The sequence below is a fragment of the Pseudoliparis swirei genome, chromosome 18, assembly GCF_029220125.1.
Source record: "Pseudoliparis swirei isolate HS2019 ecotype Mariana Trench chromosome 18, NWPU_hadal_v1, whole genome shotgun sequence".
NCBI lineage: Eukaryota > Metazoa > Chordata > Actinopteri > Perciformes > Liparidae > Pseudoliparis > Pseudoliparis swirei.
In genome coordinates this window covers 19889020-19914529 of record NC_079405.1, presented here as the reverse complement: position 1 = coordinate 19914529, position 25510 = coordinate 19889020, and the positions used below count along the sequence as shown (strand labels likewise).

The window sequence follows — 25510 nt, the reverse complement described above, 5'->3', positions numbered from 1 at the left end:
TTACACAGTGGAGTAACTGAACTCTTGCAGAGAAGAAGAATGAGAAGGAGAGAGGATAAAAAAGAGTGGGGAAAAAAGAATTGGGGTGTTGGAGGTCGTGTAAAATAGAATGGGAGCAGGATGAGAGAGTTGAACTGTCTAAACAGGGGTGGTGGTGGTTAGAAGGAGGCAGACAGGAAGGGAGGCCTAGGCTATTACAGCAAACAAAGACATTTCCACTAAATGGGCTGTTTCCAGTTATCAGTGCTGGGAGTAAATATTGGCTTCATGGTGCAGGAGCTGCACTCTGTGGCTAATAACTGCCAATTAAAATCCAACAGTACTAAGTCACAGTTAAACAACTAATGTCACACAATGGTTATTGTATAACAGAGCATTTACTGCGAGATGTCACAGATTTTTAACACAAAAATAAATCATGTAAGCCTTCTGAAAGCGCTGATAGATGGCGTGCTGAATTAAAAGATGATATGACATCAATTGTAATTTCTGCACAACATTTTTCTGAATGCGTCGAACACATGCCCATCATTTGAACAGGCTCTGAATCCAAATTGACAGCATATGAGGTAATCCTTTAATCCACATTATGAGTTTAAAAGTCCCTCCATTTAACAGAATGTTCAAACCTAACCAATCCTTTGCACACAAGCTTATTTCTTAACTTTGGCTCTAACCAGCATGCTGACCCAGCATGTGTTACCTGGACGTGACCGTGGTTAGGACCAGTTAAGCACAGATTCAAGTTATGGCAGCTGGAATGGGTTTTGTCCCCCTACTGTCATCCTTTGCCACCTGTGGTTCTGCTGGGATGTTTTTGAAGTAGAGCCAGAGCACTGGCCCTCCCAACGGGATACAGTGCAACATGTTGCTGCCTTTATAGCGGAGAGATTCCTGCACAATGAGCCAGATGCTAAACATCGCTGTACAGAAGCTCAGCCCAAGAAACATACAACTCTTACCTATGACAGAGCATGTTTAGATTCCTACAGGCACAAGTCATCCGGTACTGCATGGCTGAAGCCGTGTTCCAAACAAAAGAGAAAATATGTATTACTTTAATGTAGGAAAGTTTGACTGTTAAAACCTTTTTTTTGCATTCTGGTGATTTTTTATGCTTTTTTATTTCCCACATATATGTGTTCTCTGAGAAGTCATCATATCTTGAGCAAAAAAGAAGTATTACGATACCAAAGTCGTAATTTAATGAGAATAAAGTCATAATATTTTAAGGGAAAATGACTTCTCTGCTGAGCGTGACGTTGTTGCTCTGCTCTCTGCTGATATGGGAGCATGTCTTCAGATGTTATGGGTGCTGCAGTGCAGGAGTCAGAGAAGAGAGACCATGTTCAGACAGGATTGAAGCTCCACGATATGCAGCTGTTCACACCAAGAGCACGTTTCTCTGCGGCGGTCAAGCGATTCTGCTCCTCTGTGTGTGTGTGTCTGTTCACTCCAAATGTAATGCCAACAAGTTGGCTGCTCAATTATTGATACCGCCCTTCGGTCTCATGACATAATTTTGGGCACAGTGGCTAAGTGGTTAGCACTGTCGCCTCACAGCAAGAAGGCCCTGGGTTCTAATCCCGGTCGTCCCGGTCGTACCAGGTCCTTTCTGTGTGGAGTTTGCATGTTCTCCTCGTGCCTGCGTGGGTTTACTCCGGGAACTCTGGTTTCCCCCACCATCATAAAGACATGCACCGCATCGTATGGATATGAATGCATGTTGGTGGTGGTCGGAGGGGCCGTAGGCGCTGATTGGCAGCCACGCTTCTGTCAGTCTGCCCCAGGGCAGCTGATGTAGCTTACCATGACCGGTATGAATGTGTATGTATGACTACTGGACTCTGGACTCTGTAAAGCGACTTCGGGTATCTAGAGAAGCGCTATATAAGATGAATGATTATTATTATATTATAATTTGCTTGTCCATTGTCTCTAAAACAGAGGCCACAAGCATATACAAAAAAACATAGAGTTTGGGACGCATGAATTTATCTCACTGTTTGTTATATGTTAAAAATAGGTTGTCACTGATGATAATCAAAGGCAGAGAATTGATAGCCACTTCAAAATGGTTGCCGATGGCAACCCGGAAACCCTTGCCGTTGAACCGTGAGTCTGTATGTCTTGTTGATTGAAGCATTACTTCAAACAGGGCAGTGAATGGCCCAGAGCAACAGATGAGATGACTGTTGTCTAACAAACGGCACATATCATATAAAAAACAGCAGAGTCAAAAAGCAGGGCATATCTCTTTTGATGAATGTGCCTTTGGCAGTAATGATGGCTGGAGCCTGGGGACAAATTTAATTGCAGGCCAAAGCAGCGGATATGTAGTGAGAGAAGAACAGAGTGGGTTTTCTCTCCTTTTATCAGATGGGTTTCAGCCATTAGGGCCGCGGTGGAGTCAGCGGCCACTGAAAGCTTCTAACTGGTCAATAGGTTGGAGACAACACATCGGAAAGCATGGTGAGTGCTGAGACACTCCCTCAATCAATTGTTAGAAACATAATCAATGAGGATTTCAATGATCAACTAGAAAATGCATTTCCAGCTGAAAATGCGTTGGAATGCTAACATTTGAAATGTTGAAGCTGAAATATAAAAGACAATAGCTGAACATAGCTGAAAATAGTTTATAGCATGGCAACCAATTAATGGTTGAAAATAGCTAAAAATAGCTGAAAATAGCTGAAAACAGCTGAAAATTCCAAAAAGAGAGCGCAGGGTGAGGGGGTCCTTTCTTCCCTCCTTGCCTGGATTCCTTTCCTCCCTTACTTTCCTTCCTTCCTTTTCTACCTTTCCTTTCTTGCCTCCTTTTCCCCCCTGCCTCCTTGCCTAGCTTACTTCCTCCCGTTGCCTTCTTTCCTTCATTCCTTTCTTACCTCCTTTCCTTCTTTCCTTCCCTCCATGCATCCTTGCCTAGCTTCCTTCCTACCTTTCCTCCCTTCCTTTCTTGCCTCCTTCCATCATTCCTTGCATGCCTTCCTTCTCTATCTCTCCTCCGCATCTAGGACCCCACTAGATATCATAAATGAGAATTGTGTGTGGGTCTTTAGGTCTGTCAAACTGCACTAATGTCGGATAAGACGTGTCTCTAGCGGCGATTTAGAAATCAGATACAATTGTCTGTGGGAAGTCTTTTTGGAGGGAAATAGCGCTCTATGGGGAAAAATGTGAACTTGCTTCCTTGTTAAGGCTTCTCTAGAAAGATCTGGGAAACTGTTGGAGTCCATTGGCACACGTGTACGACAAGCACAATATTCCCTACTACTGTACTAGAAATTAATGCGTAAAGAGTGAAAATTATGGCCATAGTGAGGATATACAAATCTTTTTTTCGCAAGATCTTGTCGCAGCAGTCCACTCTAGCGATGACATCACAGCTCTAGGCTCCCCCATACACACTCATTGAAAACTACAAGAGGAGCTGAAAAACACATAAAACTAAATGGGAGACAGTTAAATAACTATAAGAGCTATCAAAAAAAGCTGAATAAAAAAGTTAGAGCTAATGATTTCGTGGTGTCTTTAGCTGAACGTATGCCGACATTGTAAGCTTTTAAAGTTGAAAAGGTTCATTCATTTTTTATTCCACAAAAAAATTAATCATTTAATAATATGGTAAGATAAAAAAATATCTGAAAATATACAGTAATAGTAGAAGGTTATTTCACATTTAAAAAATTAAATGATTGAATTAGCTGAAAGTATGAAGAAACTGTAAAAGTTGAAGATTTTCTCTGTAGGATCTAATGAATAAAAAAAAATGGTTTGGATAAGTTAGAAATATGAAATGATAAACCCCTCATGTCCTTAAGAAGCTGAATTTAAAAAATATATATATTTTATATATAATGGTTTCTGAAGCTGATTATATGAAGGAATAGAAGAGGTACAAAAAAGGTACGTAAAAAATTTAATAATAGGTTTATTAAAGAAGTGAAGAACAATAGTTGGACTGCTGAAGCATTCCAACTAATTAAAGGGTGAATTCCCTGAAATGACTTCAACAGTAACATCACTTAACAGAAACACTCTTTCTAAGTAATGAATTGTCTTCGATCTTGGTTTTGATTTAGTTTGATACCTGTTTTATTTTGAATCTCCCTGTCTCTTGTGTCCTGTGGTCGTTTGACTTCCTGTCCTTGTGGTTTTCCCTCCTTTATTCTTTGATTATACCTATATTGTCTTAGTCTCGGCAGCCTTGCTCTTTTCCATAGTTCTGTCTTTTGGCTGCTGTATGGTTCATCTGCTATGTTCCCAGCTACAGTATGTTCCAGTTGGTATCACTTGTGCACATGTCTGAATGACCTGATCATGTTTTGCGTCGGTTTGCCCGTTTTGGTTTGCCTGTTGTATTTTCAGTTATACATTTTGAAACTCTACTTTGTAAGTTTTGTTTTGGATACTTGCTTATTAAAATCAGGGATGGTGAAGGATATGATGCCGTTGAATTTTAGGAATTTACCCTATAATCGTATTTTATTTGTTAAATAAAAGTTTCAAAAATTAGCCAGTTCTAATTTCCTTCAGTGTAACGCGAAACCTTGGTTTTTAGCTATGCTTGCTACGTATCTCTAGAGAATGCCGGTCAGTCCAGACTAAAATATCAACATCTATTGGATGGATTGGAACATAATTTGGGACAGACGTTCATGGTTTCCAGATGATGAACCCTGGTGATTTTGATGTTCTTCTGACAGTTGTTCATCTAGCACAACTCTGAAGTTGTTTGTGGTTTTGAGTGAATTGTCTCAAAACATTTAGAATGGATTGCTATGACATTTGATACATTCATGCCCCCCTTATGGTGAATTTTTAAAACTTTGGCGACCTCCTGACTTTTCATCAGCACCACTATCAGGTTGGTTGGTCACTTGCTTTTAAAGTGAAATAAAATGAGAACTGAGCATTCATGTTTCGAATGAGGTCAGATTTGATAATTCCAAACAATGAGATGGATTTACCATGCAGGGAACATATTTCTTGAAAGTTTCTTTTCCAAGATTTTGTTCATGTATACGTACACAATTAGATCTGTGTTATCTAAAGCTGAAACAATGTATTGAATACTAATTGCATTATCCTTCCTCCTTTTCTCAGCACTTATGTACTAAACAAGTATTACATGTCAAATGTCAAAATAAAATGAGAGGATCAGCTTTATTACGCCCCAGGTTGATGTGCAAGTCGAGATGTAGTTGTACTTTAGACACCGGAAATGGCTTTTTTTCTAATATAAGGGCAGCCATGTTTAGAGATGCTGTGCAACAGGTCTAAAGAGGACTCTGTGAACTTATGTTACTTTAAATTTAGATTCAAGAGACAGTTGCAAAGGCTGTGCCCTTTTGTCTACAATTTTCCAACAACATTTCCCATTTATCGGAGTGACAGAAGATGCAATTGCAAACATGTGAACCTGCTATTACTGGCAATTTTCCACAGCGTTTTTTTTCCACTTTGTAAACTCGATTTTCTCTCATTCTGTCTGTCTGTGCAAATGATCTGCTGGCTTGCTGTTCATAAAAGGTTAACCGAGAGCAGGACATATTCTGTGGTTGATAAGTTCTACTGTAAAACCCATTTATTGTCCGTGCATATTGGCTCTGATAACACAATGACAGAAGAAAATCCAAATACATCAAAGAACTGCATGCTGTCCTGGTCCACTTTGAAATGTGTGTGTGTGTGTGTGTGTGTGTGTGTGTGTGTGTGTGTGTGTGTGTGTGTGTGTGTGTGTGTGAGAGAGATATATGAATTGTGTACTGATGATAACATGTACCTCAAACATTAAAATGGTTACACACTCGTGAGCACTACACAGACACACAAACACGTGCAAACACTCCCCAGTGCCCTTTATCCTCTTGTATGTGGTCGCCATGGCAACTGTACACAGAGGCTGCCGCTCATACCCCTCCCCCTTCAATTTGCCATGCCAACTCTTGTGCCCTTATCTGAATGAAGGGTGAATGATTGCTTTTCTTGTGATCCCTATCAGGGTTTGGGTGTGTTAATCCATCCAGATGACATAGCAACTTGGAGAGAGCAGAGGATCAGGAAGGGGGGGGGGGGGGTTGTGGGAGGAAGGAGGAAGGAGGAGGAAGTAGTAGGGTTGTTAATCTAATATTGGAGATCTCTCAGTATTCTTTGTTGGGCCCTGCATGATGCTGGTGGTAACCTCTGGTTCTGAAAAGTGAAGCAAATGCAAAATGCGATAATAACGTAAACTTGAATTCTGTCTAATATCCATCTCTTTAAACCCTCAACATTGGAAACATGAGTTTCTGGTCTCAATCTCTAGTTTGAAGTCTTTAATACAGCATTATGTTCATTTAGAATACAAATAGACTCAATAGAGTTGAATGACAGGTCTTACTCAAGCCGTATAGGTCGTCCCTACATCACTTTTCAAAATATGGTATACCTCTCACAAAAATGAGATGCCAAGTGGGGTTAAAACGTCATTCCACAAATCAATGGGGGATGTCACTATGACTACATCCAATTCCTCTATACAATCTAAGGTATGGTACAGTTACCTGCCAATCTGCTTAACATCACTTTGCAAACAAACTATTCAAACCTAAAGTCAGCAAGCCAACCTCGTATAATTGTGGGCTTGGATATTTTTTAAATAAGATAAACGATGGAGACAAATTGTTTGATGTTGAGGGGATTTTCTAAATTACAATTCAGTATCAATATCAAACCATAAATCCGTTTATATGTGTGCTCTGTCACTCATTCACGACTCCTTCATGACCGAAAAGGTACACTGCAGGGTGTGTGTGTGTGTTTGTGTGTGTGTGTGTGCTGAAATGTGTTATTGACTGACTCATAACTCCTGCAGTTGGCTAACCCCCCATCATGTCACCAATGAGCTGTAAGGCACCGTAAACCACAATTTATTCAAACTCAAAACGATGTATGCCGGCAATCAGCAGGCAGTCAATGACAGCATAAAACAGGCAATAAAATCTGTTTTGAGAAAGTGTGAATCACCGCATCAACAAGTGGTCCCTACTCAATCACACACACACACACACAACACACGCATACACACACACACACACACACACACACGCACACACACACAACACATGCACACACACAAGTCCATAAAAGAAATGGAGTTGTTCTTGTGACACTAATATCATCATACAGAGAGACAACATAACAAGCAGTTGCTGAACAGTAATATTACTGTCAAATAATGAATGGTTGTTCCCTGACGGAAAAGTAAGCAAGTTAGCTAAGATTCAAATGCTGGTAAATTTGAAACAGCAAGAGTCTTTTTTCACAGTTTGAACTTTGACAAGTCATAGTAGGGATAGCACAGATAACGAAGACACATCAGTGATGGCAGAAGCCCATTGAGGGTTCCATTGACTTAGTACAAACCTCTCTCAATAATATTGAGAATGTTGGCATGCCTTCAGGCCTTTACACACTGGGTGTGTGATGAAGAGACAACACAAACATAATATATTGAGCCAATTACTCGTCAAAAACTCATGGTATTTTTGTAGTTCGGCTTACTTGAAGACACTTTCTTGATTCTTGTTGTTATGAGTTTGTAGTACTGGTTGAATGCACTTATTGTAAGTCGCTTTGGATAAAAGTGTCAGCTAAATGACAGGTAATGTAATATAGTTTGGATGTGAAATATTTGCAGGCAATTTTTTTCCATCAAAATGGTTCCTTCTGGCAGGGAACTGAATATACAACAGTTGTGCATTTGAATAGATTCACATAGGAACCTATTGACCCAGAGCAATTTCAATCTGAGATAAGACTGTCGTATAACCCAAGGTCCTGAGAGATATTACGTATGCATCACACCTGGTTATATAATTCAGCATGTCGGCTGTATTATTTTGCCCTGACACTGAACCAAGAATATGATCCGATTTAAACCTGTTCACATTTCGATGCAAAACTTCCAGTTTCTTTTACCAATGACGACTGATTTATTCTATTCGTATTCAACTCTTACTCACAAGGATCTTTGTCTCTTTTTGCCCTTTCAATTTTCTGGTTGAACTATTGACCAGCATTTTGTTCTTGGGGGCGACTGTGAATCAGTGGGAGAGCATGTCCTTCAATCAGAGGATTGATCCCCGCCTCGCTAGTCCCTGTCGATGTGTTCTTGTGGAAGACACTTCCTCCCTGCAGTGTATGAATGTATATAAATGGTTAGATAGCCCACTCACTAGAGTTGTAACTCCTTACTCCTAATAGGGTTAGGGTTCGGGTTACCCCTCCTCTCTTCTTCACGTGTCACATTGTCATAATTCATCTACAGGAGGTTTGTTGCCTTATATGGTAATATTGGTTGATGGATCCTATTACACAGGATAGATTACATAATACCCAGTATACAGGAAGGATTATACAACATATAGCAATTCAACTATACTGGTTATATTTAAGCAAGTATACTTTTAAACTTTCATATTTTTCTGCGATCACTCAACAACAGTGAAGCAGCTAAAGGGCTGGAGGAGCTAGTGGAGAGACCAGATACTCAAAACGTAACAAAGTTACTTAGTTTAACCAAACCACAATTTTTTCCTAAACTTAACCAAGTATATTTGTTGCCTGAAACTTAAGTGACTCCAACTTTACCTGACCAAGTGTCCGCATGTGACAACTTGGGAGTGAGAACAGGTTTACTACTCAGATTAATACATTACTTTGTACCTTTATGTTTTTCATCCAAAGCAAAATCTTCCAACACCCATGGAACAAAATATTCACGGGATACCCTCTCTGTAGTCTCTGTTGAGCGAGTGGTTGGGAATAGGAAACGATGAGGAACAGCTAGGAGGTGTTGTTATTCATCAGGTGAGGAGGTGCAAAGGCTTTACTGAGGGGCTGAAGGGGGTAGGGTTAGCTCTCAGGACTGTGGTGTGAAATAAGGGCACAGGTACTAAAAGATGACTGAATGGTGCCAAAGAGAGACATATAATGCATCATTATGCAAACAATATATAAAGACAGATGATTTTTTGTTTAGTGTTGAGAGGCAAAGTTGTTCCGTAGTTTGAGGGTATAAAGATTAGGAGGATGTAAAACTAAATATTGCGAAGTAATTATCAAAGAAGTACATCCTTGATCCTCTATGTGTTTTTATGTGTGTGCGTGTGGATGTCAAAAAACAATTTGGGGACAAGTAGTCATGACAATGTTTTTTTCAGTTCCTCTGTTGTTTATTGAAGCAGAAACTCTGTGTGCCAGAGTTCCTCAGTCAAGGCCCGAGCTCAGCTCACTGAACCAAGCACTCGTGTCCCCATCAGCCCCTTCGGGCACAGCGTCCTCTCATGCTCGTCCAACATGACATTGACAGAGTGCAGACATCGGTAGCGCAGATGAAAGGGAAGATTCCATGTTTTTGTTTGTTTGATGTTAGGTTTAGTTTTTTAATAGATCATCATCTCTTGGTTCAGCTGTTCACATAAAAAGTGTAGTTGTGTGAAGAATAAAAAGAGAGAGCTTGAGTTTAAACCCGGCCTACACACAACTTAACTCTTTCAGAATATTAAATATTGTTTTGATGATCTGATAACACTATTGTTTTAATATAAAAAATATTATGGTGTGGGTTACAATTACAACTTTGTCTGTGGTTTATTAGGTTAGGGGACCTCCGTCGTCATGGTTATGATGATAAACAGGTGGTGAAGGTTAGAGAACAATCATGGTCATAATAACAGGAACCCAACCATGGCTGTTTGTTGGAAATTGGAGTGTTGACCAATCATGTTTGAGCAGACTTTGGTTTAATGCACATAAACGTAAATCAGCTGAAATGCAATCTGGGAGCCCACCACTATTATTTGACAATAAGTTTGCTTTTTATTAACTTACAAGTAATTGGATACTTGTGAGACACGCTCACTGTGCTCGTGGGACATAAATTTCAACGCCAGCTTCGCATCTGAAGTTTCTAATCAGACTGTAAACAATGGCCAGTGTTCAGAAAAGGAAGTCTTGACCCTAATATCCACCGGCTACAACAGAACCTAAGAATTACAGCCCCTAACCAATGTTGAGTTTTGGCTTTCACCAAACAGAAAGAGAGAAAAAAACGGTATCCATAGTTTGCAAAAATATACGAGGCCACCGTTTTTTTCCTGGCGACTGGGTTGTTTGTTATCCCTCCATCCGCTTTGGCCTCCAGACCTCTGCAGACCTTTTTTGTTCATGATGGACATTAGTCATAATACTTATGGCTGCTAGAAATGTAACATGGATCGAGAGATACTGTTGTTTTTTTCTTGGTCGGACAGTTTCAACACCGTAGCTGCTTGTAAAGGAACTGAGAAGGAAAACATGTGTCCAATACAGTTTAATGAATGGCTTCCACTATCATCTACGTCAACATCTTTCTGTCTGTTGATATCTCACATCACATTAAAACTGAGGTGGCATTAGTCCCTTCTTACAGAGTATCCTTCAATGATAGATGTTTATGCTTCAACAGTTGGACAAATATAAATCGTTCTGAAAAGACTGCATACTGAGTATAAGAGGAGCTGAGCTCAGCCAATCGGAACAGGCTCTGCTTGAGAGAATACATTTGCAAGGAACCGCAGTGTAAGTGGCTCTGCTGTTTTGGAGGTTTAAACACACTCCCTTTTTGTTTCCTGCTGATCGAGAGTGATTTGTCGAAAGGGGGTTTAATACACTTCACTGAACTTCCACATGAACTGAACAACGCTTTGTGCCTTTGTGTTCATATAACTAAAACTCTCAGGTATCATGTTAAAAAGGAATGGCCACATTTGGGACGTAATTAGAGAAGCACAAGAACAGTGCAATGAGCATTTGGGTCAAGTTATTGTTTTGTACTTGTAATTGACACACATGATGTGTGAGAGACAGGTGGAAACAATGAGCGAGGGAGTTTGACATAGAGAAAGAGAAACACCAATGAGAAAGATGTACAGTTACTTTATCAGATCACTCTGTTCAGCAGCAAAACATGAGACAGAGGAGCAGAAATATAACAGCCTAGAATGCCTACAAATCTCTACTTTTTTTTGGAAAAACACACTAGTTTCCAAAGAAAGAAATCGTTGACGCCCCTTTTTGTGTCCAATTGTTCTCCAGCTGTCTTCCTCAATCTTAAACTAGAACACAACACATGTTGAAAATGACTCATTTTAACTCCTGTCATCTAAAGAGGCAAACACTGTCTGATATTACTAGTTTTTGTGTCAGTCTTCAAACCTGTGCTGCTTGCTCATAATGTGAATGTGTATGTCGTGAAGCATGATGTGTTGTTGTGTAATCCACATCCGTATTTAGGTATAAACAAAGCATTCTTCCCCTGAACAGCTAGTAGTAATCAAATGTAGTGACGGACCCGAATGTGAACAAGTGTTTGTTAGAATGCCTGACCAAACTGGAGCTGCTGCTACAGGGACCTTACCTGACCTGCCAGATGGCGTGTTACACAGCACCAGCCGAGAAGCCATCATTGAAAACAAATATGTATCTGGTTATTGGATTAACCGCCTGTCAATCAAACTCTCGGGAAAATAACAAATACATGTTTTGCATGTATAGAAGCCATTAGTGTCATTCTTTTCTTTTCTTTCAATGAAGAAATCCTCTCCGGTTCTGATAGAACTAATGATGTTGCAGCATCCACGGTAACTTTTTTGTGAGCAGCCATGTTGTTTAGAAAAAACTAATGTCTATCTGTGTCACACACCTAATCCATTCTCAAAGCTGCCTGTAGCTCCTCACCGGATGCTGATTGGTCCATGCTGTGGCTTGCATATGAAAGCGAGGGACTCACAAAAAAGCCATCAGAGATCAGGACATAGCCTATCTGCATTACTTCTTTGAGATAAAGGGCAGCCTGCAGCTTCTCTGTCTTCTGTGTTGCCTTTTCGAGATATAAAACAACAGGGAAGTTCTTACATAGACATGCTCTTCCCACTTTCTCATGTGTATATTCTGTGGTGTGTGTGTGTGTATGTGAGTGTGTCATGCTCCTCAGTGGTAACAGCAGGGGGGGGGTGTTCTGCATGGCAAGACGTTAATGCAGACAGTGGGAAATAATCAATGGCAAGACCAGGCGGAAGAGAGGGTGAGAGAGATAGAGAAACCCCATCAACTTTACCTGGCTGTTCTTCTTCTAAACGAGATATGAATTAGCATGGTATGCCATGATTTAATAGGGCTCTGGATTCTTGCATTGAGCTCAGCAATGCACAAGTGTGACCATTTAAGCCACACTGCCTCTTTGCAATTGATATTCCATGGCGAGGTAACAGAAGTTGATGTTGAAAATGGATCGGAGGGAGCATAAATTCTGCAGCCCAGGGAGATAGAAGCTGATAAATTCCACATGGTTATCAGATCAATTCCTGCTCTCTGTTCTGTATCACTGGCCTCTTTGTTCAGGGAAGGAAGATATTGACAGATGGTGACACTAATGTCTCCCAAAGGAAATTTGTCCCTGTGCCTATGGGTACCAGTGGGCTTACAGGACACAGGCTTTTGAGAAGAAAAAACATTATCAGTACAAGAGTTTTTTCATGTCACACATCTGTCTAAAAAACATTAAATGATTTTGAAAAAAATAAAAATATCTTAATGTCCAATGAAACTGAACAATTGACTAGGGTGGGATACGATCTGTTATACACATTATGACCTCATGCATTTTTATGTCCATTCCCTGTAATATCTGGCAACCTCAGAGGACTGTTAAGGATGTGCCCATTAATCAGTGATAGTGTGAAAGGGGGATGTCATTAGATCCTCTCAGCGGGGACTGTCATGTTTTAGAAGGCAGGGACATTATTCATTCTCTCATCCAATAAACTGTGTGGCATATCTTCAAAATGTCTAGTCTAATAAGGAAGTTACCTGTCCGTGCAATTAATGCAATTAGAAATTCATTTTTTAATAATTCTAAAGTAGCTGGATGGAATTAAATGAGACATTGGCTGTTTGTTCAGTAGCCGTCGCTCATGAAAGCTCTAAATGTTTGGTGTTGGCATGTGAACATGTTGGCAGTAAATATCGAAAATGTTTTATATCGGTAACTCTTGCTGAGTAAATATCGAAAATGTTTTATATTGGTAACTCTCGCTGAGCGGGTGGTAGGTTCCATTTTGGTAACACTTCCATGGGATTTTTTTCACTTTTCACTATTTCACTTTTTCATTTTTTTAATTGTCTGTCACTGTTTTATGTTTTATGTCTGAAACTTTGTTTAATGTGCTACTGCTGCTGCCTTGGCCAGGACACTCTTGTAAAGGAGGTTTTAAATCTCAAGGAGGCTTTTCCTGGTGAAATACATTAAAATAAATAAATAAAATCAATGAATGATACAAAATAAAAAGTCTACACCAATCACCGGGGATCTAAACAGCACCAATTAATAGTGGTGAATGAGACAAACAGGGTTTAAATACACGGAAGGCGCATGTGATTGGACATAGGTGGAAACAATCATTGAGGGCCGACAATCACAGGGACAGGAAGTGCAAGGAAACAGAGGACACGGCAGACTTCAAAACAAAAAAACATCGCAAGACACACAAACTCCAGATCCTGACACATTGGTATCCTGTTATAATTATTGTTTAACAACATATATTGTTGTGGTTCAGTTACGAAGTACACTGTGTCTGTGTTTCTCCAGCTGGACAACCCCGATGAGCAGGCAGCACAGATCAGAAGAGAGCTGGATGGACGATTGCAAATGGCAGACCAGATCGCTCGGGTAAGGGAAAAGAACGGATTGAAGATATGAAAGATTACTGATTATTAAATATAAAGCACTATCTAGGTATCATTCGTTTTTGGTAGACATTGCACAGAAAGATTGAATGAAAAAATATTTGATTTGTATTTCAAGGTCTGAAAGATGTTTTATTTTGAAAAGTGACCAGATACATCCGACTGTGAGTCTGTGATTATGGACACATGTCAAGACTCTCGTCTCGTGAAAATTACAACTTAAGCCCACAAGCTAGCAAAAATGAGTAAAAAACAAACGCCTTTGAGAGCTTTTTTGGAAAGTTGAAAAGGCCCAATGAGGCGACAGAAGAAAAGCGTACGACTTCCAAAAAAAGAAAAGCCGCATTAAAAGACAATATCAGGAGTCCTACTTAAAATACGGGTTAATTGTTGCAGGTGATTCTCACGCGCCAAACCCGCTCTGCATAATATGTGTGGATAATTCAGCTTAATGGTGAGTTGTATATTTTATGTACTTTATATTAGTTTTTATGCCGGCTGTATCATTTTATTTCGTCATAATTGTCACACCTTGAGGTTACACCTTGAAAGCCGGTTCGTGAAAATACTAGCTTACACCAAACCGAGTCCGTGGCGCAAAAAAGGTGGAGGTCGCTTACTCGTCGTACATTTTAGTTTTGACCACTCGTTTTTTTGACTGCTGGTATGGCAGTGTCTCAGAAAGCCCCTTATTGTAAATACATGTCCATAGTAAATCAGTACATGTATGAATGTCCTGGTTCTGTAGTTTGTGGCTGTACAATCAGGAGGCTGACCAACATAAAGGTACAAACGGGTCATTTACATGGTCTCCCTACAATGATGACATGGCTGAGTACTGACACATCACACATGAATACAACTGTGATAAGTGGATTCACAAGAGACCGAGCTTTCCACTTAAACTCAATCTATTTTTTTTTAGATTTGTTATTAAGTCCAAGACAATTCAGGGCCCCACAGAACCCATCTTAATTAATTTAAGGTTTTCATGGGATCCTTTTTGAAAATGGACATGCCAGTTTATTCCCTCAACAACATTTATAGCATTATTTATCATGATATGTTTGGTACCAGTGCATGCCATGGGTCTTCTAGTTTCAGATGATGGCAATATATATTATATAATTGATAAAAAATGTGTTCACCCCTTAAAAGACAGTAATATCAGCCCGGATGGGTGGCCATTATGTGGGTATCCGAGTGTGCCTAAAGTTTGAATTCTGCAGTATTTAGTTTTATGTTAAACTCAATCATTTCCATGTATGTCAAACTATAGAGTTCAGAAGTGTCAATCCAGATGTAATAACTGTTGCTATTTTATCAGGATATTTTGGCCATTCAGTGGATCATACTCATTCACTCATTGTCTGCATTCCTGCCTTTGTCAGCATGGTGGACGGTTTCCTAGGTTTGCGTCCAGAGAGATGGAGGCCATGTTTATCGAGGAGCTGCGGTCCTCTGTCAACCTGCTGATGGCCAACCTAGAGAGCATGCCGGTGTCCAAGGGAGGAGAGTTTAAGCTGCAAAAGCTGAAGCGAGGTCACAACGCCTCCATCATGGACATGGGCCAGGAGGACGAGAACACGCTGTCCAAGTCTGACGTGGTGCTGTCCTTCACCCTGGAGGTCGGTGGACTTAGATTAACTTATTAACAGTGTTTTTTTAAGAGCAGATAGTATCTGTCAGTATATGCTCTTTCTGGTTAGAAGTAGGTCAAGATGAGATGTAAACTCATAGTTTGGATAAAAGGAAACATTAGACTACATGACAATTATAAACACTTAGATAGGAAGTAGCACTTTATACCATGTACATTCACCAACAAAGTTAATTCTTGAGAGCCTAAAAGAGCAATACAATTGTGCTTCTGTGGATACTTAGTATATTAACAACAAACATACATGTATATAGATTATACAACAACTCCCAAACATAAATGGCCCTGGCCACTTACCAGTGGAAATTTCTAAATGTTGCTTTTAAAGAGCTACTCCAGTGATTTAGGATTGCTTTCCCATGAAGCTGGATGACTCGCGTGAACACAATATATAAAGTAATGATGGAAATCAAAACCGCAGAACATATCCTAACATATGGTTCCAAGGCTGAGTTGAGCTCCAAATACGATGGATCCTTTATTTCCCAGATTGCAACCGATAGCATTTAAAAAAACAAAAAATAAATAAAAAAAAACATGCAAGTAATTTCATGCAGATCTTCCATTCCAATAGATAGGTAAATACTACTATTACTAATACCCAGGTAAATACTGAACTTGATTTTCACAAACTCATGTGGCAATCGTGACACATTTCTACTATTTTGACTTTGTATAGAAATGTGTTATGTGTTACACATTTCATAAATAAGCCCTTAAGCAAAGCACTGGCTTAGAGGTTGGTCCAGGGATTCTGGCTGGTTTAGACGTACAAAGGCATGTTCCTGCCTCGAGTAAAGCAGCAAATTAAGCTTTACTGTCATATTAATCCACCTCACAGTGTTCTTTCCCCCATGAACCCCAGATGGGTTCTCAGAATTAGAGTCTGGAGATACTAATGAGAGGAAATGTCCCTCAGGATTTCTACTGACTGACAGGCTGTTTGAACCTCTCACCTTAATTGGTCGACAGGTCATAACTATGTTGTAAAGGAGACGGGGCCAGTATCTCCCTCCCACCAATACCTCTTCATCCTCCACAAGGATAGGGAGCACAACAGTCCAGCAGCATCATGATTATTTTACTGCCTCGTCATTGATGGTTTTCAGCCCTTTGTGATCTCTTCCATAGTATAAATATACAATGTGGTTGAGGCACTAGAAATTCTATCTTTTGTTCAATTACTGTTCTCATTCCGGTACTCATAAGAGGTTGTATTAAAAGAGCTCTGAGTGCCCGCAAACTGCAACGATGAGTGTGTCCTCCATCTTGTTGTGATTCAACAACGGTGGGAAAGTGATGACAGGCGGAGCATCTCAAGGGCTGATTGGCCCAAGTTACAAAGTTTTCGCCAAAAGTAGAGGTGAAATTTGGCAACGGTCAAAATGAAAGCGGAACTTTGCGTCTATCGCAACCATGCGCGTCTGTACGTTGACTTTGCATGGGATCTCGTTGCGCGAAAATCTCGCAACACTTTTGGTGTGAACGCACCATTAGGCTGGCACCACCTGCCCACTGTGTCTGTGAAGGCTCAGTAGATATTTACTCAAGACAGGCTTCAGTTTCAGTACACTATTCTCATTCTGTATAGCTGCATAGACCTCCGTGGACAAATACATTGAGGCTTACTGATGCCAAAGGTCTTGAGTGAGCAACGCTTTAATCAATCTAAAATGATTTAAAGGTGAACATAGGGTTGAGATTCACATATTTTAATAAAAGTTAGTTTAATAAAAGTTTTCTTGCAGTTGTTTGACTGTAGACAGTTTTTCCTAAAGTTTGTAAATCTAAGGTAAAAAGGCCAGATATATTTTTTTAATTCTCCATCAAACCATTGTTTAAATAGTTTCTCACAAGTTCAGGAGTTTCACAAGGGTCATGTGTCTTCATCATCAAAATAATTATTTTATTTTGCCAAGATGTGCCACATATCGCCCCCAACACCATGCCATGTATTGGTTTCTAGGATTTGGGGTGTTGCTAGTTCATTGATGGCAAACTAGTGTACGTAAATGAAAAACAACATTTACATAGCTAGGTATTTTAATGTCTAAATATGTTCAATAATCCAAGAAATGTAATTTAACATGCATTATATTAGTCGTTATGTTTGAATATCACCAGGCCAATCACGATGCATAATCAGGTAGAGATAAACGTGCTCTTCCACTGTTAGCGGCACTAAATGGATCAGTTTTTTTAATGAAAAGAGGGATGTTGGATCCAGGATATTTATTTTGGTGGCAGTGGCAAAACATACATGCATTCAGACCAGTTTATCTGTTCTCCTTTTTTTCATGTTTTTCTAATTTATTTGGGAATGTGGTCCTCGGAGATTTATTAAGTTTGAGGTTAAATAAACTCAGGAACTGTAACACATAAACCCACATCAAAACAGCATTTGCATTTTAAGTAAGTTGCCTTTGAATGCACACATGCTTCAAAATAATAAACTATATTAATCTCTGCGTAGATTTGTCCACACGGGTGTTTGCATTTCAAGAAGCTGGTTATTCACATTGAAACGACTGAGTAATTTAATAAATCATGAATTTTCCAAACAAAAAGGAAGAGCCAGTCAGTACAGCAAACCGCATCAGAGGTCTACAGTTCCCTCTGATGGAGATGTTCTTCTTTAATAACTATAGCTCTAAATTAAAGGCTTCAAATCAATCGGTATGAACCAGTTTCTTTGGGAGTTTGCTGTCTTTGAGCTGGGAGGAACCTGATTCACAGCATGCTGCTGGAAGAAGCGCCAACAACTCTATTCCAAAATAAAAATGAGGTTGGAAATTGACATGTCTTTCACTGTCTTATGTTCCTATAGATACGTTAGACAACTGCACTAATGCAATGTTTTGATGGGGCTCATAAATCCTAACCACACATCCTCAAATGTAATCAGCACGCAGTCGTCTGACAGCATTAAGGTATATAGAGGTTGTTTGATCAGCTTCACTGAAAAATGGAAGACAATGGTTTTTATATTTCCTTCTTTTTTTCTGTTCAAACTCTTTTTCTCGTTTAAAAATATGTCTGTGTGTTGCAGGTGGTCATCATGGAGGTCCAGGGTCTGAGGTCGTTGGCTCCAAACAGGATTGTTTACTGCACTATGGAGGTGGAGGGAGGACACAAACTGCAGACGGACCAGGCTGAGGCCTCAAAACCCACGTATGTGCATGCACACGAAATCACCCACACACACACGCACCCACACACGCACCCGCACGCACTACAAAATAAAACCTGTGTCACCCTGATCACAATTTCTATTTACAGGTCAGCACTGTGGAAAATGTCTCGAGTAATCAGATATTTTAGAGCACCACACACTGCCATCTGCTGGCCAGATAACAGGATATCATTTGGTCCTGTTCATGATGGAATGTGAATGCTCTGTCAGGGGTCAGGAACCTTTTTGACTGGGAGAGCCATAAAAGCCAAATATTTCTAAATATATTTCACTAAGAGCCATATAGTATTTTTAACGTATAATAAATTAATTATGTCTTGCTTTTAATGCGACTTCTGGTGCTGCATGATGGTACGGCGGGGGAGTGCAGGTGACTTTTTCTGTGCTCGGTCCCGATGCACGCACACGCCGGCATCGGAGCTCTGAGGCGCGCGAGACGGCGAGCCGAGAAGTGTTAACGCGACACGTAGAGACAGAGTGACATGCTGTTGTGTAGATACGATCAATAACAGACGTTTAGTTTAATAAAAGAACAAAGACGTCTTTAAGAAAAGGACCTTAAATTACTTATGCTGTAATCTGGCGCGATAGAGAAAATTACAAGGTGGCGGGCGGAGTTTTTCTTTTTTCAACTCAAAATTGTCTGGGAGCCATATGCAGGCATGAGAATCCCTCACCTTTCGGCGAAATTCGCCGTTTTGAAACCAAAATAGGTGACCTACGTGAATCGTGTAGATCCGAAGAGTTTTTGTTTTTGGGGGGGGGGTCAACTGGCCGGCCGGCCGGCGTTTATGAGATTGGAGTGGGACACGGAGAAAAAGTGGTGCTCTTCGCAATAAAACGTCTTTGATGGGTCGTGTCGCGTCTTGGCCAATCAGCGTTAAGATGTCGACAACGTTCGGGTTAGCTTGAATGTCAGCCCGCTACATCTACTGATGTAGATATTCAGTGAACTGCGAACAGTTGCGCGTGCCAGAAGGGAGCGCGAGATTCAGTAAACCGCCAATTGCGAGCAGGTGCGCGTGCCAGAAGGAGCCTTGCATCACCAGTGCATCAGAAGCTGAAAGCAGAACCAAAGAACCCTCGGCGATTTACCTAACTGAATTGGGTGAGTGATGGTTTCAATATTTTTCAATATTTTCTGGTATATCTAAGTTAAGTTACCCAGGAGCTTTGTTTACACAGACTTCGCTAACGTTAGCTACATCTTGATGAATTAAGTCATTTAACACAGCAGGAGAGAACGCAACGGTAGCTAAAGTTCCGGTGGGAAATTATTAGCCAACGCTACCGTTTTTGAGGAGGGAGATTTTGAGGTGAGGGGACTGACAAGGCAGAAGGTAAAGTGGTCCACCGTTCTATCAATAAGCAGACCTGCCAACCTGATACGCATTTTGAATTACGCTGCAGGGCTCTCAAGTTTTGAAGACGGACAAGAGTGACATATCCCCCCCCCCCCCCCCCCCCCACACACGAAACTTTCGGATATCAGTCGCGCGAAATTGGATTAAATCTTACCCAGATACAACAGATACGTTTTTTTTCTGATTGGCTATTGTGTAGTCCATTTCTTTTTTTGATTGGCTGATAAGTGGCTCCTCACAGCAGAACTCCAGGGGAGCGCTATATAATGCATGACGAGTATTTAATGACTTGTCCCCTATTAGTCGTTGTCAATTCCCCCCCCTCCCCCCCTCGTCGGTATGAAAAAATACTATCACAGTTGGCAGGTCTAAATAAGGCTAAACTAGAAGTAAACACTAATACAAACATTATCTTTGCAGAATGAGTGTGTTAGGGGAGAAGGATGCAGCCATTGTTAAACAGCTGGATGCTGGATTGAAATGCAGCTGGAACTGGTCCTGGCTAAAACTGGAGGGCAAGGTTTAAAAAAAAGGGCAAGAGGTGTCCTTTCATCTCGGAGATGTATTCTCCAAAATCAACAGGCAGGGATTCGCCAGATGCATTCTCTGCATCAAAGATATAAATTATGCTACCAAAGGCAGCCATGCTCTGCAAGCTCACTGCCAGACGGAAGTTCACCAGAAAAAGGTGCAGATGATAGCTTCCACTCGGAGTCTTGCCAGCATCTTACTTCCAGCATCAGCTAACCAGAGTGCAGCAAGCCAGAGTCAAGCATGCCAGGGGCCAGAAACAATCAGGCAGCAGTGCCAGGGAAAGATCCATGTACCAGTTACAAACCGCATAGCAATTGCAGAGGTAGGTGTTGTAGGCTTGTTTGTCAGCACAGGCAGCATAGACAGAGTACACTAGCACTTTGAGATTGTTTATTCAATGTAAAGTGCACTACAAATAAAATGCATTATTATTATTCTTATTATTATTCACAATCAGCTCCGGTCACTGGCAGCAACATCACCTAAACATGGAATACACTAGCTTTACATTAATGACATAATTTGTGTTCTAGGCAATGGTCCTTGGAACCTTGGCGGAGCATTCCATCCCGTTTTCTAAGGCTCCTGTAATTGTTGAGCTTGCCCAGATCCTTTCCTTGGATAAAACAGCTTTGCAAGGAATGAAGATGACACGCACGGCAGCTTCATACAAGATGATCCATGGTCTAGGTATTTACATTTTCTTTCTTAGCTATTATTTCAGTGTTTTAATTTACATTTTGATGAACTGCACACATAAAATGTTTTCCTTAAACTACCATGTTGCTATATATGCTGCTATGTTGTCAGAATTTACTGTTGTATGATTTATATTGTACCAATTAGAATAATCTAATTGGTAAAGCATGTGATTTAACAAATATGTCTGACTTTGTGTAGGGCGGACCTACTCTGAAAGGACCTTTTCAAACATGAAGAGATTTCCCTTTTCGTTAAATTTAGACGAGAGTACCTCCAACAACAACAAAAAGGTTGGTCTCATATTAAACTATTGCAATCAAAGTCCTTCTGGTTTTGCTTCTGTGTATGCCCTGTAAAATGTTGCATGGCTAATAAACCTTTTTATGTTGTAGGTCCTCACCATGCTTGTTTGTTACTATCATGCAGACTTGAGGAAGGTGATAGTGGAGCATTTGGGGTCCTTGGAGATTGTGAAGGTGAATGCTGCTTCTTTAGAGAAGTTGCTCTGTGAGTTCTTTGAGAAAAATAACATCCCGTGGAATAACCTTGTGAGTATGCTGATGGACTCGTGTGCTGTGATGAGGGGCAGCAAGACTGGCCTCGAGACCAGGATGCACCAATACTGTCCCAACCTGCTCGATGTTGATGGGGACTTGTGTCATCATATGCACAATGCGGCAAAAAAGTTCTCAGAGCCCTTTGACAGCTACTTAGAGAAGCTGTTCAGTGATCTCCAGGTTGACCATCAGTGGAGTCCAGACCAGGTAAACAAAATGCCAAGCACATTTGACACCAGAGCGCTTTACCCCCCTTTGTTGAGCACTCACAGTCGCACACGCCACCTATGGGAATTTGGTATAACCTGAATTTGTCTGCTCTAGTCTAGACCACGACCCTACTGTACTGTGGTAAAACTATGAAATGTGTAGAATGTCTATGTGTTTCTTTGAAAATCTTTTTCTGTCCTTTGTCAGGTGATGTACCTAAAGGAGATCGCTATGATTCTAAATCTCCCCACCTCCAGCCCACAGAGGGGCTTTGTTCCTTATCGCTGGCTGTCTGCATACGATGCCAGCATGGCAACCCATGCCATGATGCCTGCATACAAAGTCCTCTATTATGGCTACCTCTCCACTGCAGATAAGGAGCTGTATAGGGAGCCTTTGGAACTCATGTACATAAAGTACCACGTCAACCAGGCGGCAAGAGCCAGGATCAAGGTAGTTCAGGAGGAACTCAACAGGAAAGGTGCTGAGACTTGATGTTCCAATCCCTTATAATAATGAGCACTTATACTTGTTATGAAGTTACTAATGAGGAGGAATATGTATTATGTTTTACACTTACATTAATTCATCTTTCACAGGCATGACTCCACAAGGCCGTGAGAGAAAAAAGAGGGTATGTCAGAAGCTGTGGCATGAGGAGACGACAACAGTCCTACGGCTCAGCATCTACATGGGTGTGCTGGCTATTCTCAAGGAGTATGTCATGGTTTTCCAGGTGGGTGTTAGTTGTCCTTGGAATTACTGCAACTTGACTGCACGTGCATGCACATCCAATGTTCGCAATAAATCAAATACATTTGTTTTACATTCATAGGGTAGCCAGACATTGGCTCACAAACTCCATGATCGGCAGCTTGAGCTGTTCCTGGCCTTCCTGGCTTGCTTCATGAAGGCCGAACACATTACTCAGGTAATTAACTCATTCTTACACCCATCTCTGCCGACATTAGTATATTGATTTTATCTCTATTTGTACTATTCTGTTTCTGTGCTGTCAGTTGAGTGTTTCATTTTTTGTAAAGTAACCTGTGGTCTTTTGAAAGGCACTTAAGTTATTACCCCTATTAATGACTTGCCTTACACAGCTGTCTCCCAGGGCTCTGAGGGAGATGGTCCTGGAGGAACATATGCTGCTGCCCTCTAAGGACGTCTATGTGGGACAGGAGGCTGATGCGTTCAGGAGCCAGAAACCCAAACATGCTGCAAGTACCCTGCATCACCTGCATGACCTTTTTTCTCAATTGTTTTTGAGACTTAAAATAATTGTCAGTTTTTGGTGTTTTGTGTCAGCTATTGGTTCCATTCCTAGCAGACGTCAGGAAAGCTTACATCACCACTGCAGTGTACCTCCAGAAGAAGCTCCCCTTGGCCAGTCCGACTCTGACAGCCCTGTCCGCTCTGGACCCTCTTCTGAGAGGCCACTCACAGGCAACCATCCAGTTGAAGAGGTAAGAATAACATTTACATTTTTTTATTTTGTTGCCATATTACCAGGTGTTTAGGTTTTTTGTTACCATGTGTCCTTACACTGATTTCAAATTCTCATCCATTTCTTGGCAGGCTGAGTGGTATGCTGAGGCACCTCTTGCCAGCAGACCAGGACATCCAGCGAGAACTTGTGCGGTTTAGTGTTGACCTGACCAGCCCCAGTTTCAAGGAGGGAGAGAGCATTGTGGAGTGGTGGGGTCATGTCTTTGACCAGCCAGATAAGTACCCCTCCCTGAGTGCAATGGTTAAATGTTGCCTCTCCATCTTTCACGGACCAAGAGTTGAGTCGTCTTTTAGTCTGATGAATGACGTAATTGACCAAAGGAGTGGCAACATGAATGTACCGACATTTAATGCAATCCAGACTGTCAAATACACCCTGCAGTCCAGGGGGAAGACAGCCATGCAGCTCTTCAGAAGGGACAATGTGAAGTTTGGGGAGGTGGACAGAACTCTATGTAAGAACATCAACTCGGCAGCAGCCACATACAAACGCCAGCAGAAGATGAATCGGGAAAAAAAGCAGCAGCAGCAGATCAAGTATGGCTCCCAAGCATCTGGCAGTGCTCAGCAGGCCAAGAAGCAGAATGCTGAAGAAGAGAAAAGGGCGAGGCTGAGACATGTGGCCAAACAGCGGAAGCGGGCCATGGAGACACTGGTGACAGAGAAAAGAAAATGATAATACGAACTGTAATCTTACAGTTTTTCTCGATTTCATCCTCAGATTATTTCTGCGCAAGACACGGTCCAGTGTTGATAAATTTACCCTATCAATATTTTGAAATATTTCATTGTTTTCTATTATTACTCTAACTCCTCTGGCTCTGCCTCTGTTTCTAATGTTGGCATCCATTGCTCCAAAACAGAAGAGCTCACCTGTTGCCCTTTTATGCTAAAGCTCTGATTGCTAATTGTAACACTGTGTGACAGGTGTTTGCCCATGTGATGAGTCAGTGTGCATAGTAGGGCAATTGACTTTAGAATTTAGAATAAATAAAATTGTGCCAAATGCAGAGAATTGTGTTTAGTGTTTTTTAAAAAGTGTGTTTTAGAACTGTAAATTGAGTGTAAAGCAGGAATTGTGCTTGTAGTTTAGCAGAATTGGTTCAGGGAGGGGGCAAAGAAAAAGTCACTAGCACCCCCCCCCCGCGCGTCAACAACTCTCTGACTGATATCCGAAAATTTTCGTCTCGGGGGGGGGGGGGGGGGGGGTGCTGATGGGAATATCCTTCTCACCTTTTTCAACCCTGACCCGTTTTCATGCCTGCATATGCCGTCACCGGAAGAGCCATATATGGCTCGCGAGCCATAGGTTCCCGACCCCTGCTCTATGTAGTGTGCTGTACATGTAGGACAGGTGTGAATTGTATGGTTTTTAATGCACCATCTAATCATATACAGAATTTGTCCATAGCTTCATTCAACTTATCAGTCCAGGTTGGTGCTCAATGAACATACTCCACAGCATTTAGGTTGAGTGCCAGGCAATTTGTGGGTAACACAGTAGAACCACTATGCTTGTGTAAGTACATGGATGAAAATGTCAAAGTATGTTCCCTCAACAGTGTTTGGACAAGCATTTAATTTCACGATTCACCACGGTGACAAATCAGCTTGCCTCCTCATAACTTGCATACTTATTTCCATAATTAAGCACCAATAAAAGTAACGATGCTTTGGTGTCAGGTGTAATGTCACGGGTCACATCTCGTCACCGTGGTAGCCATTCATTCATTCATAGTCTCATCACTTACACTTCCTGTTTCTCTGGCTTCAGTCTTGTTTGTTACTGTTTAATAGTTAACGCTGTATTATTCGTACACTAGCTAGAGGGGAGTAAGAGAGAAAGAAATGACCAACACAGTAGTCAAGATTCTAGTTTCTGTCAATTGGTTGCAGGAGTGCCACAAAAATACAGCTTTGTGTTCTAGCAGACATGAGGTAAGATGGACTCTTTCCCAAAACACACTGCAGTTTGTGGGTATGGTCTTATTTTATTTGGAGA

The 25510-nt window shown here is 41.0% G+C and overlaps 2 protein-coding genes across 3 annotated transcripts in view; both read left to right on the top strand.

Annotated features, from left to right (window-relative positions):
* The window catches only part of cadpsa (Ca2+-dependent activator protein for secretion a), a 172378-nt gene that overhangs the window by 29913 nt on the left and 116955 nt on the right, over positions 1-25510 (top strand). For both annotated transcript variants that reach the window (XM_056437051.1, XM_056437050.1), the window contains exons 4-6: positions 13679-13759; positions 15168-15404; positions 18486-18607. In XM_056437051.1, the coding sequence (XP_056293026.1) occupies positions 13679-13759; positions 15168-15404; positions 18486-18607 (440 nt within the window). The remainder of the gene's footprint in view (positions 1-13678; positions 13760-15167; positions 15405-18485; positions 18608-25510) is intronic.
* On the top strand, positions 20339-24517 carry LOC130208112 (uncharacterized). Its single transcript, XM_056437054.1, has 9 exons — positions 20339-21217; positions 21428-21519; positions 21622-21993; positions 22204-22477; positions 22596-22732; positions 22832-22927; positions 23103-23219; positions 23308-23465; positions 23578-24517. Exons 1-9 carry the CDS (start codon positions 21064-21066, stop codon positions 24182-24184), a joined length of 2007 nt encoding a protein of 668 aa, XP_056293029.1. The 5' UTR covers positions 20339-21063; the 3' UTR covers positions 24185-24517.